The sequence below is a fragment of the Heterocephalus glaber genome, unplaced genomic scaffold (genome assembly GCF_053883595.1).
Source record: "Heterocephalus glaber isolate CG9 unplaced genomic scaffold, H.glaber_assembly_v1.0 deba00001452, whole genome shotgun sequence".
Classification (NCBI taxonomy): domain Eukaryota; kingdom Metazoa; phylum Chordata; class Mammalia; order Rodentia; family Bathyergidae; genus Heterocephalus; species Heterocephalus glaber.
Window position 1 is genome coordinate 17921294 of NW_028258302.1, and position 20519 is coordinate 17941812.

Genomic DNA, 20519 nt, shown 5'->3' on the forward strand with positions numbered 1-20519 from the left:
ACTATTATCAAAAATCAGTTGCCAGGCCAGGGATTTAGCTCAGTGGTTCCACTGCCTGCCTCCCAAACGGAAGGTCCTGAGTTCGATCCCTGGTACCAAAAAAAAAAAAAAGTTCAGAATCTCAAGGAAGTACTTCTTTGGGGCCAGGGATTTAGCTCAGTGGTTCTACCACCTTCTTTGAAAGCTTGGGGTCCTGAGTTCAATCCCTGGCACCAAAAAAACCAAAAAACAAACAAAAAATCAGTTGGCTAGAGATATGTGGGTTTACTCGTAGGCTCTCTTCTGTTCCACCGATGTGTGTACTTGTTTTTCTGCTAACACCATCCAGTAGTGGTCACTACAGCCTTTTGGTAGTATAATTTTGACAGCTTTAAAACTCCGTATACATGAAATTATAAATATGCCCTTTTGTTAAATCAGGTTCTACATGAAGCAGGCTGGAAGAAAGGATTAGATATGCACACCCCTACCCTTAGCCAGTCCCTGGTAACAAGCATTCTACTCTCCATTTGCACTGTTTTCCTCACATATCAGTGAGGACATATGGTATTTGTCTTTCTGTACCTGGTTTGCTGCACTGAACAAAATGTCCTGGGGGGCAGCAGGGCTGGGGATATAGCTCAGTGGCACCGTGCCTGCCTAGCAAGCACAAGGTCCTGAGTTCGGTACTGGAAAAAAAAATCCTCTAGGTTTATCCATTTTGTCATAAATGACACGATTTTCTCCTAAAACACTAAATAGTATGCCATTGTATAAGAGAAGACATTATCTTTACCTGTTCACCAAATGGTGGACACTTAGTTTGATTCCATGTCCTGTTTATTCTGATTAATGTTTCTATGAGGATGGAAATCCAGATTTCCCTTCAACATGCCAATATCACTTTCTCTGGAGATTAATAGATAGAGTGGTAAATTGCTTGGTCATGCGGTAGCTCTATTTTTAATTTTCTTAGAAATTTCCACACTACTTTCTATAAACAATGTACTAATTTGCATTCTCACCAACTGTGCATGAGTGCCTTTTTTTTTTGTACCACGGATCGAACTCTGGACCTTGTGCTTGCGAGGCAGGCAGCAGAACCACTGAGCTAAATCCCCAGCTGTTATTGTCTTTTTTAACATAGTCATTCTTTTGTTTGTTTTTGGTTTGGGGCGTCTTTTTTGAGACACAGCCTCACTATGTAGTTCTGCCTGGCCTGGAACTCACTATATAGCCCAGGCTGGCCTCGAACTCGCTGTGATCCTCCTGCCTCAGCCTCCCAAATGCTGGGATTACAGGTTTGCGCCGCCACCCCTGGCTTCTCTTGCTTTTTAATTTCAGCCATTTGGATGGATGTATACAGTTACCTTATCTTGGTTATGGACTACAAACATGTACTAATAAAAAATAAATATTGAAATAGAAAAATAGAAGCAGCATGAGCTCTAGGAGCGCGGCGCAGGACATCTGACGTCACGCCCAAGGCTCCGCCCAAGTCGGGGCCACGCCCACTGCAGGTCACTTGGTCCGGGACAGGCGGCCGCGGAGGAAGCTGGTCCAAGATGGCGAGCGTCAGGAATTTGGTGCCGCGACGGCTGGTGGGCTTGGCGTCCCTCCGGGCTGTAAGTGCCCCGGCGGCGGCCCCACAGGCTCCGTGACGGTTTGGTTCGGGGGCTTGGCCGGTGGCTGTTGCTTCCTGAGAGGCGAGGCCGGCCACTTTCTGGCCAGAACTGGGAGGGTATTGAAGTTTTGGACCCGCCCTGACTCAGATCCCTTGGTAGTGTGGGGAAACTGAGGCTCGCTGAGGCGAAGCGATCTGTTCGGATCTTAGAGACCTGGGACGACGTCCTGGACGTCCTGATTCTCTGTCCAAGGCTCTTCCCCGTCGCCCTGGCTCCTTTCTTCCTCTTACTGAGCCTCAGACCTCTCCAAATGCTTCGTTAGTGAAAAACACGAACACCCTTCCAGTTCCGTATGGAAAGCAAGGTCACCCTCTTTCTGCCTTCATTTCCAGCTTCTGTCGTTTTAGGGCCTCTTGTGGGAGAATCTGGATGGCTTGGAGCCAGGCTGTGATTCCCCTCAGATTACACTTATTTTTTTTTTTTTTTCAGATTGCACTTTGAGTTTGTTCGATCCTGATGTTTTGTCCTCTCTTTGCTCAGTGAGTGCAGGGAAGGTGTAGCAGAGCCAGCTGTGTAAAGGGTTAAATAAATTGTATTGATTAAAGCGTGTGCCGGTGTGGTATTGTTGCTTTCTGTTCTCGGTGACATAGATTTTTTACTCTTCGGAAGCCTCGGTTTTCTCATCTGTGTAATGGATATTACCATACGGTCATTTTGGAGATTAGAGAAAATGTAGATCAAGCGTTTGGCATTATTCTGGCACTTAATAAACGATCAGTCGGTGGTATTTTTACCTTAGAGTTTGAAAGGAGTTATATCAACGGTGGGAAAAATTACACTCTCCTGGCAGTGGGTTCCTCTCAGAAAGACACTTTAATGTTTTTAGGCTGCACACCTCCATCAGTTGCACATGTGTAAAATGAAAATGGCAACTCCAGCCTGGGAAGTTAAGAAAATTAAATAAGGTGGGCCAGGGATTTAGCTCAGTGGTTCAGAAGACTGGCCAGAGGAGAAGACTGGCCTGCCCTGTAAAGAGGCAACAGCGATGGCCTAGGGGTTAGGAGCATGCATTCTTGAGCCACACTGCCAGTCTCTGATGTTCCTCAGTGACTAGCTAGCCATGTACCTTGGAAGAGTTCATCTCTGTGCCTCACATTTCTCCCAGCTAAATGGAGATTATGATAGTCCTATCTAAGCTGCTGAGAGGATGAGATGGGTTAATATGTCCTTATAAGTCCTTGCTAAATAGTAAGCACTCAATAAATGTGATTTGTTGTTATATAAAGATTTGTTATGGGCAAGGAAGTGGAATTGAGTTTATCCTGTTCTCCAAAAGAAATTTGGAAGCAGGTTTTGTGTTCTTTCAACAAAATTAAATTATCTATTGAAATCTATTACATAGTAGAATCTTGGAAATGCGGCAGTTCATAAAAGAGGGTCTGCCTCTTGAAACCGAAGTTCCACTGGAATACTTTTAGGGTAATAGACCAGAAGAGACGAACATCTCCATTGGAGGGACATTCAAGCTGCAGGGACTTTCCTGCTCAGTCTACTGGCTTCATGCAGTTCAGTGGCTTCTCACCTTAGTCTGGAGGAAACTTTGCTGGCTAGAACCAGGGCCACTTAGGTGAGTTGTCAAGTTTCAGCTGGCTCGTAGCAGAGTGTATTTCCTTCCTTACAGGTCTGGGGAGTTTGGGATCCTTGGCAGAGTATATAGCATATTTCCTCCCTTGCCCCATTTCAGATGTTTATCCAGATGAAATCTGGTGAAATGAAGTTGATTTGAAGAGTTATATTAAGAAGGGTACTGGAAAAGAGGGAAAAGAAGCCCAGTGATACCCTGTGTTACTTGGCGGGGAGGGCTAGATATGGGGCTAACTTTGTATAAGGGAGACTTGAAGCTTTTTTTGTTTGTTTGTTTTTAATGTCCCTCAGCAGCTGGGGGGATCATGTCCTCTCAGACTCATTCTCCCTCTTGTTATCAGCCTAGGATTAGAACAGAGCTTTCCTATGTATCCCCAAGCATGCTGCAGGGTCCAGAGCTCACTACTGTTCCTACACTCAGTAACTGCCCTCCTCTGGGACAGCCATGCGTAGTTTGTGGTTTCAGTAACTTTAATGAGCACCTCCCTTGTGCCAGGCACAGTGCCAAACAGTCAGGATGAAGCGGAGGTTGAGGCAGACAAGGTCCCTCAACAGAGCTTCCGTGCTGCTGCAGGAAACCTCGAGTAGGCATATTCGCAGTGGTCCAAAGGAAATAACTGTAGTCCTGAAGCAGAAAATAGTGGAGTTTAGGGGATCAACAGCCATCCAGACTGATCAGAGGAGGCCTCTGTGACTGAAGGGTTCGAGGAAGACAAGAGCAGAACAGAGGGCAGCCCTGCTGTGGGAGAGAAAGGTGGGGCTGGATCACAGCGACCACTGACTGGGTTGAGTTTCCTGGGTCAGCTGGAGCCAAACCATGCAGAGCCTTTAGGCCACAGCAAGTGGGAAGGGGGAGTCAAGTCAGGTTCCGGCTTAAACAACAGGATGAGCACATGGGACACCTTTTATAGAGATGGGAAGGGTGAAGTCAGACAAGCTTTAGGAGAAATTAGAGTTCTCTTGGGGACTGTTGAGAGGTACAGATAGCGTCAGATGGACAGCCGAAAGTGGGTCTGGACCTCAGGGGAGAGCCTGTCCTCAGAGTGTGAGTCTTGCTCATTCCTATTCCACAATGCAGTCTGTTTTTTGATCCTAAGAGAGACTGCACGCAAATTACTAAGAAATAGTGCCTCTTGTCTCAGTACCAGTGAATTAGGATGCATCCTGTCAGAGTGGTTCCTGTGGTAAATGGTGAAAATTCCTTTCCCTTTTTGTTTCCCCTTTTAAACCAAAGGTCAGCACCTCATCTATGGACACTTTCCCAAAGCGGGTGAAAATTGTGGAAGTTGGTCCCCGAGATGGTCTACAAAATGAAAAGGTAAAGATGGAAATCAGCCATCCAAAAAATAAAAATGTCACACACATCTGCTTTAGTATTTCATATGGCGGGGAAATTGGGTCATATACACTGGAGGCTTTTAAAAAAATGGGATATTATGAAACTGTTAATGTAAGAATATATTGAGTAACTCAAGCTTGTAAAAACACCTGTATTCAGTTTTACACTTTAGCTTAAGAAACAAAAAAGCTTATATGTGTGGAAACATTTACCTGGAAAACAGTGTAAAACAGTGCAGTCCTATAGAACTTTCTGTGAAAGTTTCAGTTTCTTGTGTGATCAAGGAACCAAACTTTTATTTGTGTATAATTTTAATCAATTTAAGTTTAAATAACCATACATGGCTAGCAACTAACAAATTGTCTGTAGAAAGTTACTAAGATGTTAATACTGTTATTTCTGGGGAGTTCTAAGGGCAGTTTTTCTTTGGCATATTTTTCAGAAAGAATCATGTATTTTTTTTTAATAAGAAAAGCTTTTTTGAGCCAGGTGTGGTGGCCCATGCCTGTAATCCCAGCACTTGGTTGACTGAGGCAGGAAGATCATTGGGAGTTCGAGGCCCCCTGGACTACACACTTAGACCCTGTCCTGAAAATTAATTAATTAATCCAAAGCTTTTTTCTCCTTTTAAAAAAAAAGCATGACCAGCTTGGTTTTAATTGTGAATACTTTTTGGAGGCAGTAGTCTGGAGGCTCCATGATGGCAGAATCCAGTTTGTTATGGTACTGCTGTATCCTCAGCATCTAACATCATGCCTGAATACAAGGCTTTTGGAAATAATTTGTAGCTGGGCCTGGTGACACATTCCTGTGATTCCACTACCCGGGAGGCTGAGGCATCAGGTTTCTAAGTTCAAGCCCAGCCTGGACAACTTAGTGACTTGTGAGACTCTGTCTCAAAATAAAAATTTTAAAAAACAGGGCCTGGAGTACAGCTCAGTGGAAAGCCCCTGGGTTCAATCCCCAGTACCACCAAAAGCAAAACAAAAGTGTTAAACAAACAAACAGCATCTCTTGTGAGCTTCTTGAGAGGATAATTTGAGCCTGTGAGTTTAAAACCAGCCTGGGCAACACAACAAGGTCCCATCTCAAAACAAAACCAAAAACCATTATTTGTGAGTGGATTAAGTTAAATCAGCAAGAGAGAAATTGGAGGGGGCAGATGGGAGGGCTGGTGAGAAGAACCTAGAGTTCTGAGAATTTTGGCTTAATATTTGGTACTAAGGAGCTACAGAAGGCTTGTTTGTTTGTTTGTTTGAGATGGTTCTCACTATGTAGTTCAGTCTGGCCTTGAATTCAGTATGTAGCCCAGGCTGACCTCAAACTCACAGTGATCCTCCTGCCTCAGCCTCCCAAATGCTGGGATTACAGGAGGGTGCCACCATACCTGGCCCAGAAGGCTTTTAAACAAGAAAATGAGACAGTGGAGGCTGTGGTTTTGGAAGGTTCCTGTGTAGGATGATTTGGTAGAGTGAGACCGTGGCATACATCTGTGAGATAATGGCTTAGATTTGGAGAGAGGAATCGTAAAATCTGGTAAGTGACTAGGAGTGGGGGTGGGAGGAGAGAAGGGAGCGTCAGGCAGAGCACATGAGCAAAAAGTCCTGTGCAGTTGGGAGCCGGAAAAGGAAGGGTGTGGTACTGTGGGGCTCCATCCTAAAGGACCCGGAGAGTGTGAGTCATCTGTCCCCTTCCAGACTGTGTACACTGGTCTCAATTGGTTTATGATGGGGCCATAACTTAGCACTCTTACAGTTAAGGAAAAGTCTGGATGGTAGAAAAATACTATTTCCATGTAGATATTAACTCCTTTTCAGATGAGACGCTGTGGCCACTGTGATGCACTATCTATGGAACTTGGAAGACAGTGCTTGTACCCCACCATCACCATTGGCAGGATACCGTGTGAATTTATGTTAGCATTTGAAAGTCAAGATGTTGAGGTGCTGGCTACAGCAAAAGCTAGGAATCAAAAGGTGCTGTGTGCTGACCTGCCTTGTCTGGTGTTTCTCTCTCCACTGTAGAATGTTGTTCCTACTCCAGTGAAAATCAAGCTAATAGACATGCTTTCGGAAGCAGGACTTCCTGTTATAGAAGCCACCAGCTTTGTGTCTCCCAAGTGGGTTCCCCAGGTGAGCCCCAGTCAGGAAGAAGCCTTTCCCAGATGAGAGGGTGGGAAGTTTTGTGTTGTCTCTTGAATTCAGCTGATGTTGGGAGCATAGGTTCCCATGGCCTTGGCTTTGAGAAGTCTCAGGCGATTCCCAGCACTGTGCTCCCAGCACTGTGCACCGAAAGGATGTGGCTTGGCAGGGCGGGGGGTGGAGGGGTTGGTTTCAGTCTGGGCTGTGCCCAGCTTGCGGTGACCTTGGCCTTTCCAGTTGCAGGTGGCCTGGCAGGTCTCTTCCAGTTTTAAAAATCTAGAATCTCCATGCCTGTGTAGTAAAAGACATCCTGCTTCACCGAGCTGGGCAATTGGAGAAGAAAGATCCTAGTACGAAATGAGCATTAGATAATGAAGAGTGAAGCAGTGCCTGGCTGGAGAATGTTCTTGGTAAATGGCAAGTGGTGGTATTACCTCTGGTGCTACTTACTCGAAACCGGTAGTATTGGCCATAAGGAGAAATCAGGGATGACACTTAAACCCAAGGGCCTCCAGCCACACAGCAGTAAACATGATGGGAAACTCAGCCCTGCAGAAGACTTACTGTCCACATGGCCTGGAGAACAGATACTGTGGGGAAAAGGCTTTCGCTAACTTTGGGCTCTCTGCCTGCTTTGGTGATGACTGTTCTTTGGTTCCTAGATGGCTGACCACACCGAAGTCTTAAAGGGCATTCGGAAGTTTCCTGGCATCAACTACCCGGTCCTGGTCCCAAACATGAAAGGCTTCGAGGCAGCGGTAAGAAGACAGCTTGTTGGTGGGGCTCCTGGGGTGAGATGGATGGTGTTAGTCCCCATGGTCCCTTATCCTGGGATGTCCATCTGAACATCCTGTCTGTGGTGGTCACCAGCACCATCAGACCTGGGGGTAGTCCTGGCCCTTTCACTCACTGCTTCATGAGCCTGACAAGTTGCTTAACCTCTCCGAGCCTCAGTTCTGCATATAAAGTAGGACGAATGATAGTACCCAATGTTAAGAGGATTTCAGAAAATAGATTACTCGTGGTTTGCTTAGCAAGAGCTGGGCATAAGTGCTGAGTAAATGCTAGCTCTTATTATTACCCACTTCTTCAAAGAAAGGTAACCAGGTTCTCCTGAGAATTTCAGCAGTAGTTGCTGACATCTGCCAACTTACCATCATTTTAGACAACAGACAGTGTCCCTAGTAGGTGTTGATTCTCTCTTTGGGCAAAAGACTCCTTTCAAGAGGGGCTTGCAGGGTGGTGATGGGGCTGGCGGCATTGGTGATTCCCTTGGGAGATGTCAAAGTTGTATTTTTGGCATTTCTTCCCTCCCTTGGGGTTCCAGGGATGGAACCTGGGGCCTCACCTTGCTAGGCAAGTACCCTAATAACTGAGCTATACCCCCCGCCTTGGTTTATTCTGAGATAGAGCTCACTGTATACTTCCTAGATCTGCTGTGACAAAGTACTACAAACTGGGTGGCTTAAAACAGCAAGAATGGTGCTTGTTCCGTAGCACATGTACCAAAACTGGAATGATACAGAGAAGATTAGCATGGCCCCTGTGCAAGGTTGACACAAAAATTTGTGAAGTATTCCATATTTTTTTGGAGACCACAAAAAACAAAACAAAAATAAAACAAGAATGTTTTTATTCTTTCACATTCTGGAGGCCAGAAGCCCAGAATCAAGATATCAGTAGGATTGGTTCCTTCTGAGGGCTCAGGGAGCAGCCCCCTGCCTCTTCTGGTGTGCTTGGCTGGTCGATGAATCACCCCAGGGACTGCCTTGTCTCACGTGGGCTTCTCTTCTGTCTTTGTGGCATCACACAGCCATCTTCTCTTAAGGTCACCTGCCATACTGGATAAGGAGGGCCAGGGATTTAGCTCAGTGGTTCCACTGCCTGCCTTGAAAGCACAAAGTTCTGAGTTCAATCTCCGGTACCAAAAAAACAGAAATGAAAACATACAGGATAAGGAGCCCACCCTCTTCTGGTGTGGCCTCCTCTTTCCTAATTACATTGGAATGACCATGTTTCCAAACAAAGTCATATTGTGATGGCTTGGGGCTTAGGACTTCAACACATCTTCATAAGGGGACACAGCCCAGCCCTTAACGTTCCCTGACATTTCCCACAGTGTCAGTGACCCTTGAAAGGTGCTGAGGGAACTCCCTGGGTGTTGGCAGGTGGCTGCTGGCGCCAAGGAAGTGAGCGTCTTCGGAGCTGCCTCAGAGCTGTTCTCCAAGAAGAACATCAACTGCTCCATAGAGGAGAGCTTCCAGCACATGGGTGGGGTTCTGCAGGCTGCAAAGGCCACCGGGATTCCTGTGCGAGGGTGAGTCAGGCCACACTGCATCGGTGCCCTCCTGGAGGGGCTCAGCTCTGATCCTAGCTGTCCTCCCCACCACAAGTTCTTTGTCCTGCTGGGGCAGCCCAGGTGCCACACCCCAGGGAAATTCGGTCAACGCCTCCTAGCAGATGCTTTGCTCACCCCAAAATTCAGTCAGTGCACCAGTGGCATCCAGCAGGACAGGGCCTGAGGTGGAGGTGAGTTTAGTCCTGGCGTCTCTACCAGCTCATCACACGTCCCTGAGCGCTGAGGCTTAAGTCCACAGCAGCCCCGCCTCCAGGTATTGGATGTGAAATGTCTGACTGAAACTTCAATTTAGCCCAGGAAGGAGGGGCTGACTCTACCTGACACCTTCCAGTGCCGGGAGTGAGGTCAGGGAGCGCGACCTCCTGTCAGGTCACACATCGGCCACATCGAAACCTGAGTGCTCTTCAGAAGTACACATCTGTCACTCCTGATTAAAAATCCTTCAGTGGATGGCCAAGTTCAGACTTCTTTTTTCCTTGTAGTAGTAGGGATTAAACCCAGGGTCTTCTCATTGAACTATGTTCCCAGCCCCTTTTTTGCTTTTTATTTGGGGAGAGGGTTGTTTTTGGTTTTTTGAGATAGGATCTGGAAGGCTAGCCTTGAACTCACAGGAGTCCTCTTGCTTCAGCCTCCTGAGGGCTGGGATTACAGGCATGCACTGCCATTCCCAGCTCAGACTTTTTTCCTTTTCCACGCTGGGGATCAAACCCAATGTTTGTGCATGCTAAGTGTGCGCTCTACTGCTGAGCTACATCCTCAGCTGAGTTCAGTTGTTTTAATGTGGTTTACAGGACCTTGCATGATTCAGTCCCTGGCACTTACTGCGACTTTGTTGTTATAGCTCCTTTCTGACCTTCACTTCTGCACATCACTCTTTAGTCTACCTGGAATTTTTTTCCATTCACCACCTGCCTGCTCTCTCTTGTCTTGGGCCTTTGCTCTTGCTCTTTATAGACTCAGAACCCGTTTGGTCTGTATCATGCCTGTGTGGGTCCACTGTGGGTGTTGGCTCCTCTGAGAAGCCTTCCCTGTCCCTCAGCGAGAGTTGGTGCCCTTCCTCTGGGGTCCCATAATCCCCCATGTCCTTGAATGTGACATTTAGCTGCTTGTTAAATCCCCTCCACCCTAACTGTGCTTTCCGAAAGCTCAAGCCCCTGTCTCTCTGCTGCCTAGCATGCCCTGCTTTCCAGTATGGTTGTGTGTGGAGAGGTCTGTATAGAGAAGGCACCCCATCCAGTGACTGTCTCCTCCTGAGCACTGGCCTGGCTTGCTCGTGAGGGTCTGCTTTTCCCATGTAGGTGCACACTCCCGCTGCCCTCTCTGGCTCCTCCCAGGCCCCTGGAGGTCTCCCCACTCCTCCCTCCCCTGACGAAGCCTTGCTGGCCAAAGAGCCTAGGGTGCTGATGTCATTCCTTCCCCTTCCCGCAGGTATGTCTCCTGTGTGCTCGGATGTCCCTACGAAGGGAAGATCTCCCCGGCTAAAGTAGCTGAGGTGTGTGTGGTGGGGTGGGGTGTGCCTGTCCCCACTTCGAAGGAGTTATCTTCAGAAGGGCCTTGCCCAGTAGCCCCAAGGTTCCTAGTAATGGGAGGGCAACAGTCTTCCTCTGATCTGTTAATGCCAAGGAGAACCCAGGACTAGAATTGAGTTTGAGCATTTCAGGAGTTTATGTCATTTCATCCTCAGAACTTCTGCAAATTTGTTATTTTTCCATTTTACAGTTGAAACAAACTAAACAGCTGGCCATCCAGGTTGCAAATGGTTAAGTCAGGTTTCAGACCACACTTGTTCCCCTACAAAGCCCACTTGTTCCCCAGTACTATGTGGTGTCCAGATAAATGGTCACAGGGTCAGGTGAGTGTGCCACATCCCTATAATCCCATCGTTCTGGAGGCTGAGGCAGGAGGATCTCTAAAATTTTGAGGCCAGCCTGGGCAACTTAGTGACTTAGCAAGATTCTGTCTCAAAATAAAAAAGGGGCTGGGGATGTAGCTTAGTGTGAAGGCCCTGGATTCAGCCCCAGTAACTGAAAAAAAAAATAGCAGATTGTAAATGAAAGACGGAGGGGCCAGGAGTGTGGCTCAGTGGTGAAGAACTTGCAAAGCACAGGGGCTGGGTCTGAGGGCCTGCTGCAGTGGCCAGCTCTGCTCTGCAGGGGGAGGAGGCTCTTCATTCCCACTAGCATTGTCAAGATCTTGAGGCCCAGGAGGAATCCAGTGCCTCAGGCATGTGGGGGACCAGCTGGGCCACGGACCCCTACTTCTGAGCACTCTAGGCCCTCACTGGGGGAACCTGGCCTCCTCAATGTGCCAGTTTGCTTTCCTAGGTCGCCAAGAAGTTGTACACCATGGGCTGCTACGAGATCTCCCTGGGGGACACCATTGGTGTAGGCACCCCAGGGCTCATGAAGGACATGCTGTCAGCTGTCATGCGTGAGGTGCCTGTGACCACGCTGGCTGTGCACTGCCATGATACCTATGGCCAAGCCCTGGCCAACACCCTGATGGCTCTGCAGGTGACTAAAGGCACATGCCCGCTCTCCCAAGGGCACGGGGACAGCTCAGTTCCACATGTCTGCTCACCGATGTCAGTGTGCCAGGGCCAGGCCAGCAGTAGTGGACAAAGACGTGGTGACCCTGTCACACCCCTGTGTTGGGGGGACAGTCGAAGGAGTTAGGTCACACTCCTGCTGCGATGCTAGGAAGCGAGGAAGCACAGGGTGAGGGAGCCCTGTCCCACCTGTAGGGTCAGGGAAGATTTGGCAAAAGAGACCTGAGCGAGGCTCAAGGCTCAAAGGACAGGAAGAAGTTGAGCAGTGGAAGGGGATGAGGAAGGGTGACTGGGGAGAGCTGCATTAAGAGATGGGGATGGAGGCCTTCAGGTAGGGACGTGTACCAGCACACCCAGTTCGCAGCTTCTAGAAGTCAGGGAGGGAGGAAGAGCCAGAAAAGATCGGACCTAAAGCCAGGCGTGATAGCACACACCTGTAATCCTGGCACTCGGGAGGCTGAGGCAAGAGAATTGGCACAAATTTGAGGCCAGCCTGGGGTACATAGCGAGTTCAAGGCCAGCCAGAATTATAGAGCAAGACCCTGTCTCAAAAAACAAAAGAACAAAACAAAAAGACTGGGCTGAGGCCTCTGGAAGTGAGAGGTATCAGAGAAAAACCAGGGCACTGTGCGCTCCTGGTCCTCACTGACAGAAGATGGCGACCTGACCTTTGGATATTTATAGCTACATGAAGGTCACCAGTGACCTTGGCTAGGGCTGCTGCAGTGGAAGAGTTGTGGGGGGAAAACCTCATTCAGAATGGGCTCGGGTTAGAGTGGCAGAGATTAGAAGTAGGGACTGCTCCTTTGAGGCTTTTTGCTTTGAATGGGGCCAAAGAAATGGGAGATTGGAGCCATCCCCAAAAGGTGTTGTGAAAGATGGCCAGATCGCAGCCTGCTTTTGCAAGAATAACGCAGCAGAGGGTGTGACAAGCACAGGAGCCAAGGGGACAGCTAGTGGAGCAGTCAAGGTGGGCCTGGGGGTGGTGGAGGAGATGGGCATGGCCAGGAGCTCACCGTCACCTCAGGCAGTGGGAGGGGCAGAGCAGTCTGGCATACAGGCCGTGGGTAGAGCGGCAGGGAGGTCTGATGATTGCATCTGTTTCCCCTGTGACTAAGGAAGCAGCTGAGAGGATGGGGAAGGGGTGGGGAGGTGGGAGGAAAGGAGAATGAAGCAGTCATCTAGGAGAGTGGGAAGAGTCCAGCCTGGGGACTGCCACATGGCCCTCACGTGGTCAGAATGAGAGCAGCCTGGGGTGCCTGTGTGGGAATCAGTAAATAACAAAGGTCTGAGGTCTCACTGGTGGGTTTGGATTAGTGATCTGGAGGGGGCCTCTTTGAGGATGTGGCTTAATTTAGGCTGAGATCATCAGGGTGAGGAGGGGTCTAAAAAAGAATGGAAAAAATATACTCCTGACGGGAAACCATGAAGGAAAAAGACACCATTCCAGGAAGCCAGGGAAGCCCCATCTTCCAGTGGGATTTTCACTCCACAGATTTAAGCCAAAGAAAAATGCCTCCCAAAGTGTACAATATCAGGCAACAACAGGGAGATAGGTTTGCCTGACAGCGCTGGACCCCAGCGGCAACAATGTTTCACTGTCTTTATGTTTCCAGATGGGAGTGAGTGTTGTGGACACCTCAGTGGCAGGACTTGGAGGCTGCCCCTATGCACAGGGGGCATCAGGGAACCTGGCCACCGAGGACCTGGTTTACATGCTGACTGGTTTGGGGATTCACACGGTAAGCCTGCCTGCCCCCTGGTGGTGACAGCCTGACCTGACCAGGGCTTGGCCTAATGCTCAGAAGCTGATCCACTGTTTGGGGTTGTTGGGTGATGGGTTAAGAGCAGAGGTGCCAGGGAATTATGGGTGTTTATCTTATGTTCCTGAAGGAGCAGAGTGTGATTGAACAAGGTCACAAACATAGGCCCAAGAAGGCCAGGGGCTTAGAATGATGTCCATGGTACAGTTCTGTGAGGCCCAGGGATTATGGAAAGAGCCCTGAAAGGGGCCAAGATCATGGTCTTTGTTTTGTTCTCTGTAAGATGAAGGTGGTAGAATTAGACATCCCCCCCTGCCCAGGGCTCTGCCAGTCTGTAAGGATCCTTAGTAGTGGCATAGAAGCCACACAATATCTATGCTCTGAGATCCAGTGAAATGGGGTTTAGAACCTAATTCTGCCCCTCATGGCTTGTATGACATTATTTGTTTTGTTTTGTTTTGATTTAGTTTTTTGGTACTGGGAATCGAACTCGGGTCCTTGTACTTGCAAGGCAAGTGAATTAATTTAGTTTTTTGAGACAGGGTCTCTCTATGCAGTTAAGGCTGGCCTTAAATTCACTGCATAGCCCAGGCTGGCCTCAAAGTTGAGGTGATTCCCCTGCCTCAGCCTCCCAAGTGCTAGGATTACGGGTATACACCACCATGCCTGGAGATGTCAAATTAGTTCACTTCTCTAAAACCTGAGAAATGGAAATAATAATAGCACCAATCTCATAGACTGTGGTGAGGATTAAGTAAGAAAATACATGGCTGCAGGTGTAGCTCAGGCGGAGCATATACTTTGTATGTGCAAGACCCTGGTTCCGTCCCCGGCACCAAAAAAACAACAAAACAGAAACTGTTGAATGCTAAGGATAGAGCCAAGCACATAGTACGTGTTGGGAAATATGAGCTATTGTGAACAAAGTTTATCTTCCTAGCCTTCCAAGTTGGTATTTTTATTCCTATCCTTCTGCCTCACAGTCCTTACTTCAATATGCAACTTTTGACAACCAGGCCAAGTCTTTGTGGCCCTGGCATGGAGGTCCCCCGTTCCTGTGGTCCCTCCTGGTGGTGGCATCACAGACTTGCAAGGGAGAGTCAGAGAGATAACTCCAGATGCCAGACACGACCTCATAGGCAGCTGGTGTCCCATGGTCAGAAACGAACAAGAGCCTGCTTGTTGTCACCTTTCTTTCTTCAGTGTTACATCATGACATCTCCATGATGTTGAGGCTATGTCCTGACTCACTGAATCCTCTACTTTGTTTCTCCAAGGGTGTGAATCTCCAGAAGCTCCTGGAAGCTGGGGACTTCATCTGTCAAGTCTTGAACAGAAAAACCAGTTCCAAAGTGGCACAAGCTAGCTGTAAACTCTGAGCCCCTTGCTTGTCTATAGCCTATGGATCACGTGGGAATAGGGGTGGACATGGATGATTCCTGGATGGGGAAATGGAAACCAGATGAAATTACAAGGAGCAGGCACCTCTCAGCCCACTGCACACAGGGCTGTCCTGGCAGAAAGAGGCAAGGATGAAGGCCTGCCCTGTCAGGCCTGAGTGGTAGTGTCCAGCCTTGGGGGCTGGAAATCTCCTTTCGCTGTGGACCCGGTGACCCCGAGTTGAGTGCCTGTGGCACTTGGGAACCTGTTTGGGATGATCCTTAAGTCTCATTCTAGGTTCAGCCTGCCAGTTGGCTAACCTCTGTACAGCCCCACCCTGTTCGTCCCGTGGGGCTATTACTGTCTTCTTAGGGTAAAAGGTGTGGAGCAGGTTGCTGTAAACTGCCAGTGGCCATCTCCTGTCTGCTGGTAAGGGCTGGGCTTCTCGGGTGCGACCTGTCAACTCCAGCATCAATGGAAAACCTCTAGTCAACATGATTTTTGAAAACAGCTGATGTAATTAAAGATTTAATTTTCCAGTGTCTAGTTGTGCAGATTTATGTATTTATGAGAGCAGAGGAATAAAATCTCTGCAACATTGCACTCTGCGGGGAAAGTATAAACTTTGGACTTGTTTATTATCCCTGGATTTCTTCCCTCTTTCCCCACCTGAACCCCAGTGCGAGGACGGCAAAACAGTAGCACTGGCTGCCCGATGGGTGGCTGGCCAAAACACCAGCTCCTCTGCCCTTCCAAGGGTAGCAGCGCCCCTTCCCCTCTTGGCTTGGGTGGGCCCAGGGCGACCTGTGCACTTGTGCATTTATTGCTTCTCTGCAGGGGTTTTCTCAGTATGTCTCGACTTCATGGACATCACTCATTGGGCTTGCCATTTATTTGCCTTTTAAGAAAGAACCATATACTACTGAGCTGCTGTTGGCAGCAGGCGGGGTGCAGACAAACGGTTCCCCGAGGGTGGGCACCGCAGTCTAGGCGGGCTCAGAGCTATAGGCAGCTTTAAGGGTTCCTTGGTTTGCTTCCAAACTAGATTTCCAGAATCGCGGCAGGGCGGCCCCTGCCATTTCCTTCACTCACTACAGCTCCCTGTTGGTCTTCATGCCGGGGAGTCAGACACTTCCTGCGAGACCTGGAAAGGTCTGGCACATCCCAGTAGCTGAAAGACGCGCGCCTCCCACCAGGTCCAGGGTCTCAGGAACTCGGGCCAGGGAGCCTTTCCTGGCTACTGGTCCCTGTTCTGGCAGGGTGCCGCCCACTTACACCCTCCCTGGAAATGCGTTTGCAGTCGCCTTAAAACTACACAGGGCTTTTGTCCTCCTGGAGTCTCCGTAGTAGCCACAACCCAAGCGACACGTCTTCTTTGAGGGCGTGGTGGGGGAGGCATCTGGGTGGGCTGTCCGCTCTTAAAGGGACCGTCAAGCGGAGCGCGGGAGGCGGCGCCGCAGGAGCCAGCGCTGTGCGCTCCTACTCCAGCAGGTTCGCGAGGCGGATTGAAGGGCCGAGTGAGCTCGGGAGGGGAGGGTGGTCGGCAGGGAGTGAGAGAGTCCCGGGAGGTCCGGGCCGCGTTCCTGGCGGAGGCGCGCAAGAGAAGGACCGGGCAGGGCGGGCCCGCCCCTTCTGCTCCGGTCTTCCGAGGCCGGGGCGGCCTGGGTTCATTCATTCCGGGCCCAGGACTCCTAGCTCTGCCCCTTCCCAGCCCGGGCCCAAAGTCCAGCCCGAGGCCGAGCCGCCCTCGAGCACTGACGGCCAGCGTCCCCTTCCCTCTTAGTACAGACTGGGGAAATGGAGGAGGCGACAGCTGACCAAGGTCAGCCCCTGGGTCCCCGGCGAAGTCGCCCTCCGGCCACCCTTTCTGCCTCGAAGGGCCCTTAGGCGACCACTTTTCCGGGTCCACAGAGCGCGCGCCGCTCGGCTGGGAGAGAATGGGGGCGACTTGGGCGTCCCGGGCAGAGTCCAGGGGAAGAAGCCTCGGGGAAGGGGCGGGCTGCTAGCCCGGAGATCCGAATTCCAGCCCGGATCAATGTGTGGCCACGGGCAAAGTAGTTCCCATCTCTGACCCTAGTTCTGCTCCCGGTAAAGTGTAATTAAGAACACCTGCCTCATCAAGTTGTGGGGCGAACTCAGGAAAATAACGTACAAGCGCTGGTACAGAGCCTGGTGCGTAGCGGGTGCTTAGTCAAGTGGACTGGAGCTGGATGAGCCCAGAAGGGTTTCAGGCAGCCTGGAGGAAGAAGGCAGCCGGCCAGGTCTCGGAATGAAAGGCTTCAGTGTCTGGGGCTTCCTTCCCGCTCTGCCCCCTCCACCCAGTTTGTTCAGGGCGGAGATGCACACCTGGCAAGGAAGACGGGGCCAAGTCCACGTCTACACTGGCCCACCCACTGCTGCCTGAAACTGGACAGGATCCCCGTCACCAAGCCCAGAGTAACCTGGTGTGGGTTTAGCCAGAGCCAGCCTGCTTGCCCGGGAGTGGGCTGGGGCCCACTACCTGACTGTGGTGCTGTAGCCCTGGAGCTGGGCTCGGCCTGCTGGCAGAGGACCCCCCCTTGCTTCCTGGTTCTTCCCAGCTGACCCTTGAGGAAAGGGGGCAGCCTAGTCCCAGCGCCCAGGAGCCTGTTGGCACCTGGTGGGGGTGGTCACCAGGGAGGTCTGAGTCTGAACAACTGAACCCCTCCCTGGGATCCTGGAGTCCCAATCCTGCTGCCATGTCTTCTTATCCCCAGGACTACCCAGTTCCCAGACATTGGGGGGCAGGGGGAAGTGTGGGTGTTTAGAGATCTTCCCAACCCTGGCTCAATTGTTGGAACTAGAAACTATGGTGCTTCTGTCCCCTACCTACAGCAGGCCTTTAAATCACCTCACTGTACCTTCACTGCCGCATAAATGGTGTGTATACATTTGTTAGCTCCGTCTTGCAGGGCCGGAAACTGCAGCCTGGAGAGAGTAGGTGATCCTTGAAGCCTAAGGCCAGAAAGTACCAGTACCTGGGGTTGAACTAGAGCTGACTTGAGCTACTCTTAACCAGGACTCATTGCTCCCTGCCTCCAAGGTGAGCTCAGGGAGCCAGACTCTGGCTGGATAGAGAGGCCCTGAGCAGGCACCCACAGCCACTTCTGTGACTCTGTGTCCTGGGCCAGGTTCGATGGCAGAGAAGGTGCTAGTAACCGGTGGGGCTGGCTACATCGGCAGCCACACAGTGCTGGAGCTGCTGGAGGCAGGCTACTCACCCATGGTCATCGACAACTTCCATAATGCCATCCGTGGTGAGCTTGGGTGGCCAGGCTGGAGTTTCTAGAGGGGTGGAGGAAAACCCTGGCTTCTAGGGCCCCATTTCCTGATCTTGGTGCCCCCACATGCCCTGCCAGGCAGGGGCTCTATGCCTGAGAGCCTGCGGCGGGTGCAGGAGCTAACAGGCTGCTCTGTGGAGTTTGAGGAGATGGACATCTTGGACAAGGAGGCCCTACAGCATCTCTTCAAGAAGGTAGGTGCCAGCAGGTAGGGCCTTTGGCAAGAGTAGAGCTGGCGAAGCTGCCTCTGACCCCTACTTTGCCTCTGCAGCACAGCTTTAAGGCTGTCATCCACTTTGCCGGGCTCAAGGCTGTGGGCGAGTCGGTGCAGAAGCCTCTGGATTATTACAGAGTTAACCTGACAGGGACCATCCAGCTACTGGAGGTGAGAGGCCTAGCTCGGGGACACAGGCCAGCCAAAGCAGGAAAGTGCTTGTGCAGGAGTCAGACAGGGCCATGCAGTATCATCTGGGACACATGGCTTTCTTTAGCTCCCTGCCTCAGTTTCCCACCTGTAAACCAGAGTGCCTGTAACCTCAGCCCCACCCTCCCCTGGCATCACAAGGGGCTGGACTCATGTGCAAAGCACAGCCACTTATGCCTCCCCTCCCTGGCCAGATCATGAGGGCCCATGGGGTGAAGAACCTGGTATTCAGCAGTTCAGCGACCGTGTACGGGAACCCTCAGTACCTGCCTCTGGATGAGGCTCACCCTACGGGAAGCTGCACCAACCCCTATGGCAAGTCCAAGTTCTTCATCGAGGAGATGATCCAGGACTTGTGCCGGGCAGACAAGGTGAGGGCTCCTTGACCCAGCTCTGGCTCCTCAAGGCCCACTCAAGGCTGAGGGATCCTGAGCATTACCATCCTACCTGCCCCAAGGAGGAGGCTGGGGCTCAGAAGTGAGTGACTTGCCCAGGGTCACTCATTTCTGGAGAAACAGAGGACAGGCAAGGGGCGGGGAGGGGGGAGGTAGGGGCCCTGGATTCAGCTGGGACAGACTGCCTGAACCCCTGCCCTTCCCCCTGACCTGACCTGAGTCCCACAGGCCTGGAATGCGGTGCTACTGCGGTACTTCAACCCCACGGGTGCCCATGCCTCGGGCTGCATTGGCGAGGACCCTCAGGGCATCCCCAACAACCTCATGCCCTACATCTCCCAGGTAGGGACAGAGCAGGGTGGCCAGGGTACAGCTGGTGCCAGGGACCTAGGAGGAACTGACCTGACCTCTGCCCCTAGGTGGCAATTGGGCGACGGGAGGCCCTGAATGTCTTTGGCAATGACTATGACACAGAGGATGGCACAGGTGAGCCTAGGGCCAGGAGAGCCCAGGAGTGGGGACCCTGGAGGGAGACTGGGGTGGAACCAACACCCCACCCCCTCCTCTGCAGGCATCCGGGATTACATCCACGTTGTGGATCTGGCCAAGGGCCACATCGCAGCCTTGAGGAAGCTGAAGGAGCAGTGTGGCTGCCGGGTAGGAACAGGGCAAAGGAGACATGGGGCCCAGAAGAATGGCTAGTCAGCCCCTTCCACTAACCCTGCTCTCTGGGCAGGTCTACAACCTGGGCACAGGCAAAGGCTACTCGGTGTTGCAGATGGTCCAAGCCATGGAGAAGGCCTCAGGGAGGAAGGTAGGCCTTTCCTGCTCACCTAGCCAGTGGGTGTCCCAGCACCTCTGCCTGCCTTGTAACTCAGCCCTGAGTGCCTACAGGTGACACCACTCTGCCCTGGTGTTTCCTGAGGATCTTGCCAGCAGCTGGGTGGGTGAGGCTAGGGCCAGCTCAGCTAGGCTTTAGCCACATCCTGTCTTGCAGATCCCATACAAGGTGGTGGCACGGCGGGAAGGCGATGTGGCTGCCTGTTACGCCAACCCCAGCCTGGCCCATCAAGAGCTGGGCTGGACAGCAGCCTTGGGGCTGGACAGGATGTGTGAGTGCCAGCCTGACCTGAGGGGGGTGCTGCCCTCAGGCCAGGTCCCAACCACCCCCCACTCTGTCACAGGTGAAGACTTATGGCGCTGGCAGAAGCAGAATCCATCAGGTTTCAGCGCACAGGCTTGAGGACCGACCCTCCCCTGCCTCGGACCACAAAGGAAAGGAGAAGCAACTGTCTGCTCTCCAGACCCTGGCAGGACCCCAGACTCCGGCACTCTGGGGCCAAGCCACGGCCACCCTACCTCAAACCCCAGCCGGGCCCACTCAGCCCACCAGGCAGGTGGCCGAGGGCTCCACTGACCAGAAACCAAGGTGTCTTCCACATATCTCCTGCAGGGTCCAGGAAGGCATCAGGACCACCAAAGAGTGGGCAAGCAGCAGGGCTCTGGGACCACACCTTCCTCCCAGGCACTGAATGACACTGCTAAGAGGGAACTTTCCAAAGTATTTAAAATAAAAAGTTTTCTTTTACTGAGGCAGATTCTCACAGATAGTCACTTTGCACC

At 51.2% G+C, this 20519-nt stretch overlaps 2 protein-coding genes and 1 non-coding gene across 10 annotated transcripts; all 3 read left to right on the forward strand.

Moving 5' to 3' along the window:
• The first annotated feature begins 1461 nt into the window (after positions 1-1461).
• On the forward strand, positions 1462-15320 carry Hmgcl (3-hydroxy-3-methylglutaryl-CoA lyase). Of its 2 annotated transcripts, XM_004850573.4 has the most exons (9): positions 1462-1604; positions 4483-4566; positions 6612-6719; positions 7391-7486; positions 8897-9045; positions 10516-10579; positions 11412-11600; positions 13252-13377; positions 14676-15320. In XM_004850573.4, the coding sequence occupies exons 1-9, from the start codon at positions 1545-1547 to the stop codon at positions 14775-14777; spliced, it is 978 nt and encodes a 325-aa protein (XP_004850630.1). In that variant the 5' UTR covers positions 1462-1544; the 3' UTR covers positions 14778-15320. The 2 variants fall into 2 exon arrangements, with proteins under 2 accessions (XP_004850630.1, XP_021118714.1); XM_021263055.2 differs by lacking the exon at positions 11412-11600.
• Positions 8211-8316, forward strand: LOC147827254 (U6 spliceosomal RNA). Its single transcript, XR_015452841.1, has one exon. It is a non-coding gene; the product is annotated as a U6 spliceosomal RNA (small nuclear RNA).
• An 811-nt stretch (positions 15321-16131) lies between the features above and the next one.
• Positions 16132-20489, forward strand: Gale (UDP-galactose-4-epimerase). Of its 7 annotated transcripts, none has more exons than XM_087215574.1 (12): positions 16170-16269; positions 17696-17839; positions 17928-18053; positions 18156-18271; positions 18349-18462; positions 18696-18872; positions 19125-19238; positions 19316-19382; positions 19468-19553; positions 19633-19710; positions 19894-20008; positions 20081-20489. In XM_087215574.1, exons 3-12 carry the CDS (start codon positions 17933-17935, stop codon positions 20137-20139), a joined length of 1047 nt encoding a protein of 348 aa, XP_087071700.1. In that variant the 5' UTR covers positions 16170-16269; positions 17696-17839; positions 17928-17932; the 3' UTR covers positions 20140-20489. The 7 variants fall into 7 exon arrangements, with proteins under 7 accessions (XP_087071705.1, XP_087071700.1, XP_087071701.1 ...); XM_087215575.1 differs by having other exon boundaries at positions 16171-16269; positions 17709-17839; XM_087215576.1 differs by having other exon boundaries at positions 16259-16600.
• The last annotated feature ends 30 nt before the right edge of the window (positions 20490-20519 follow it).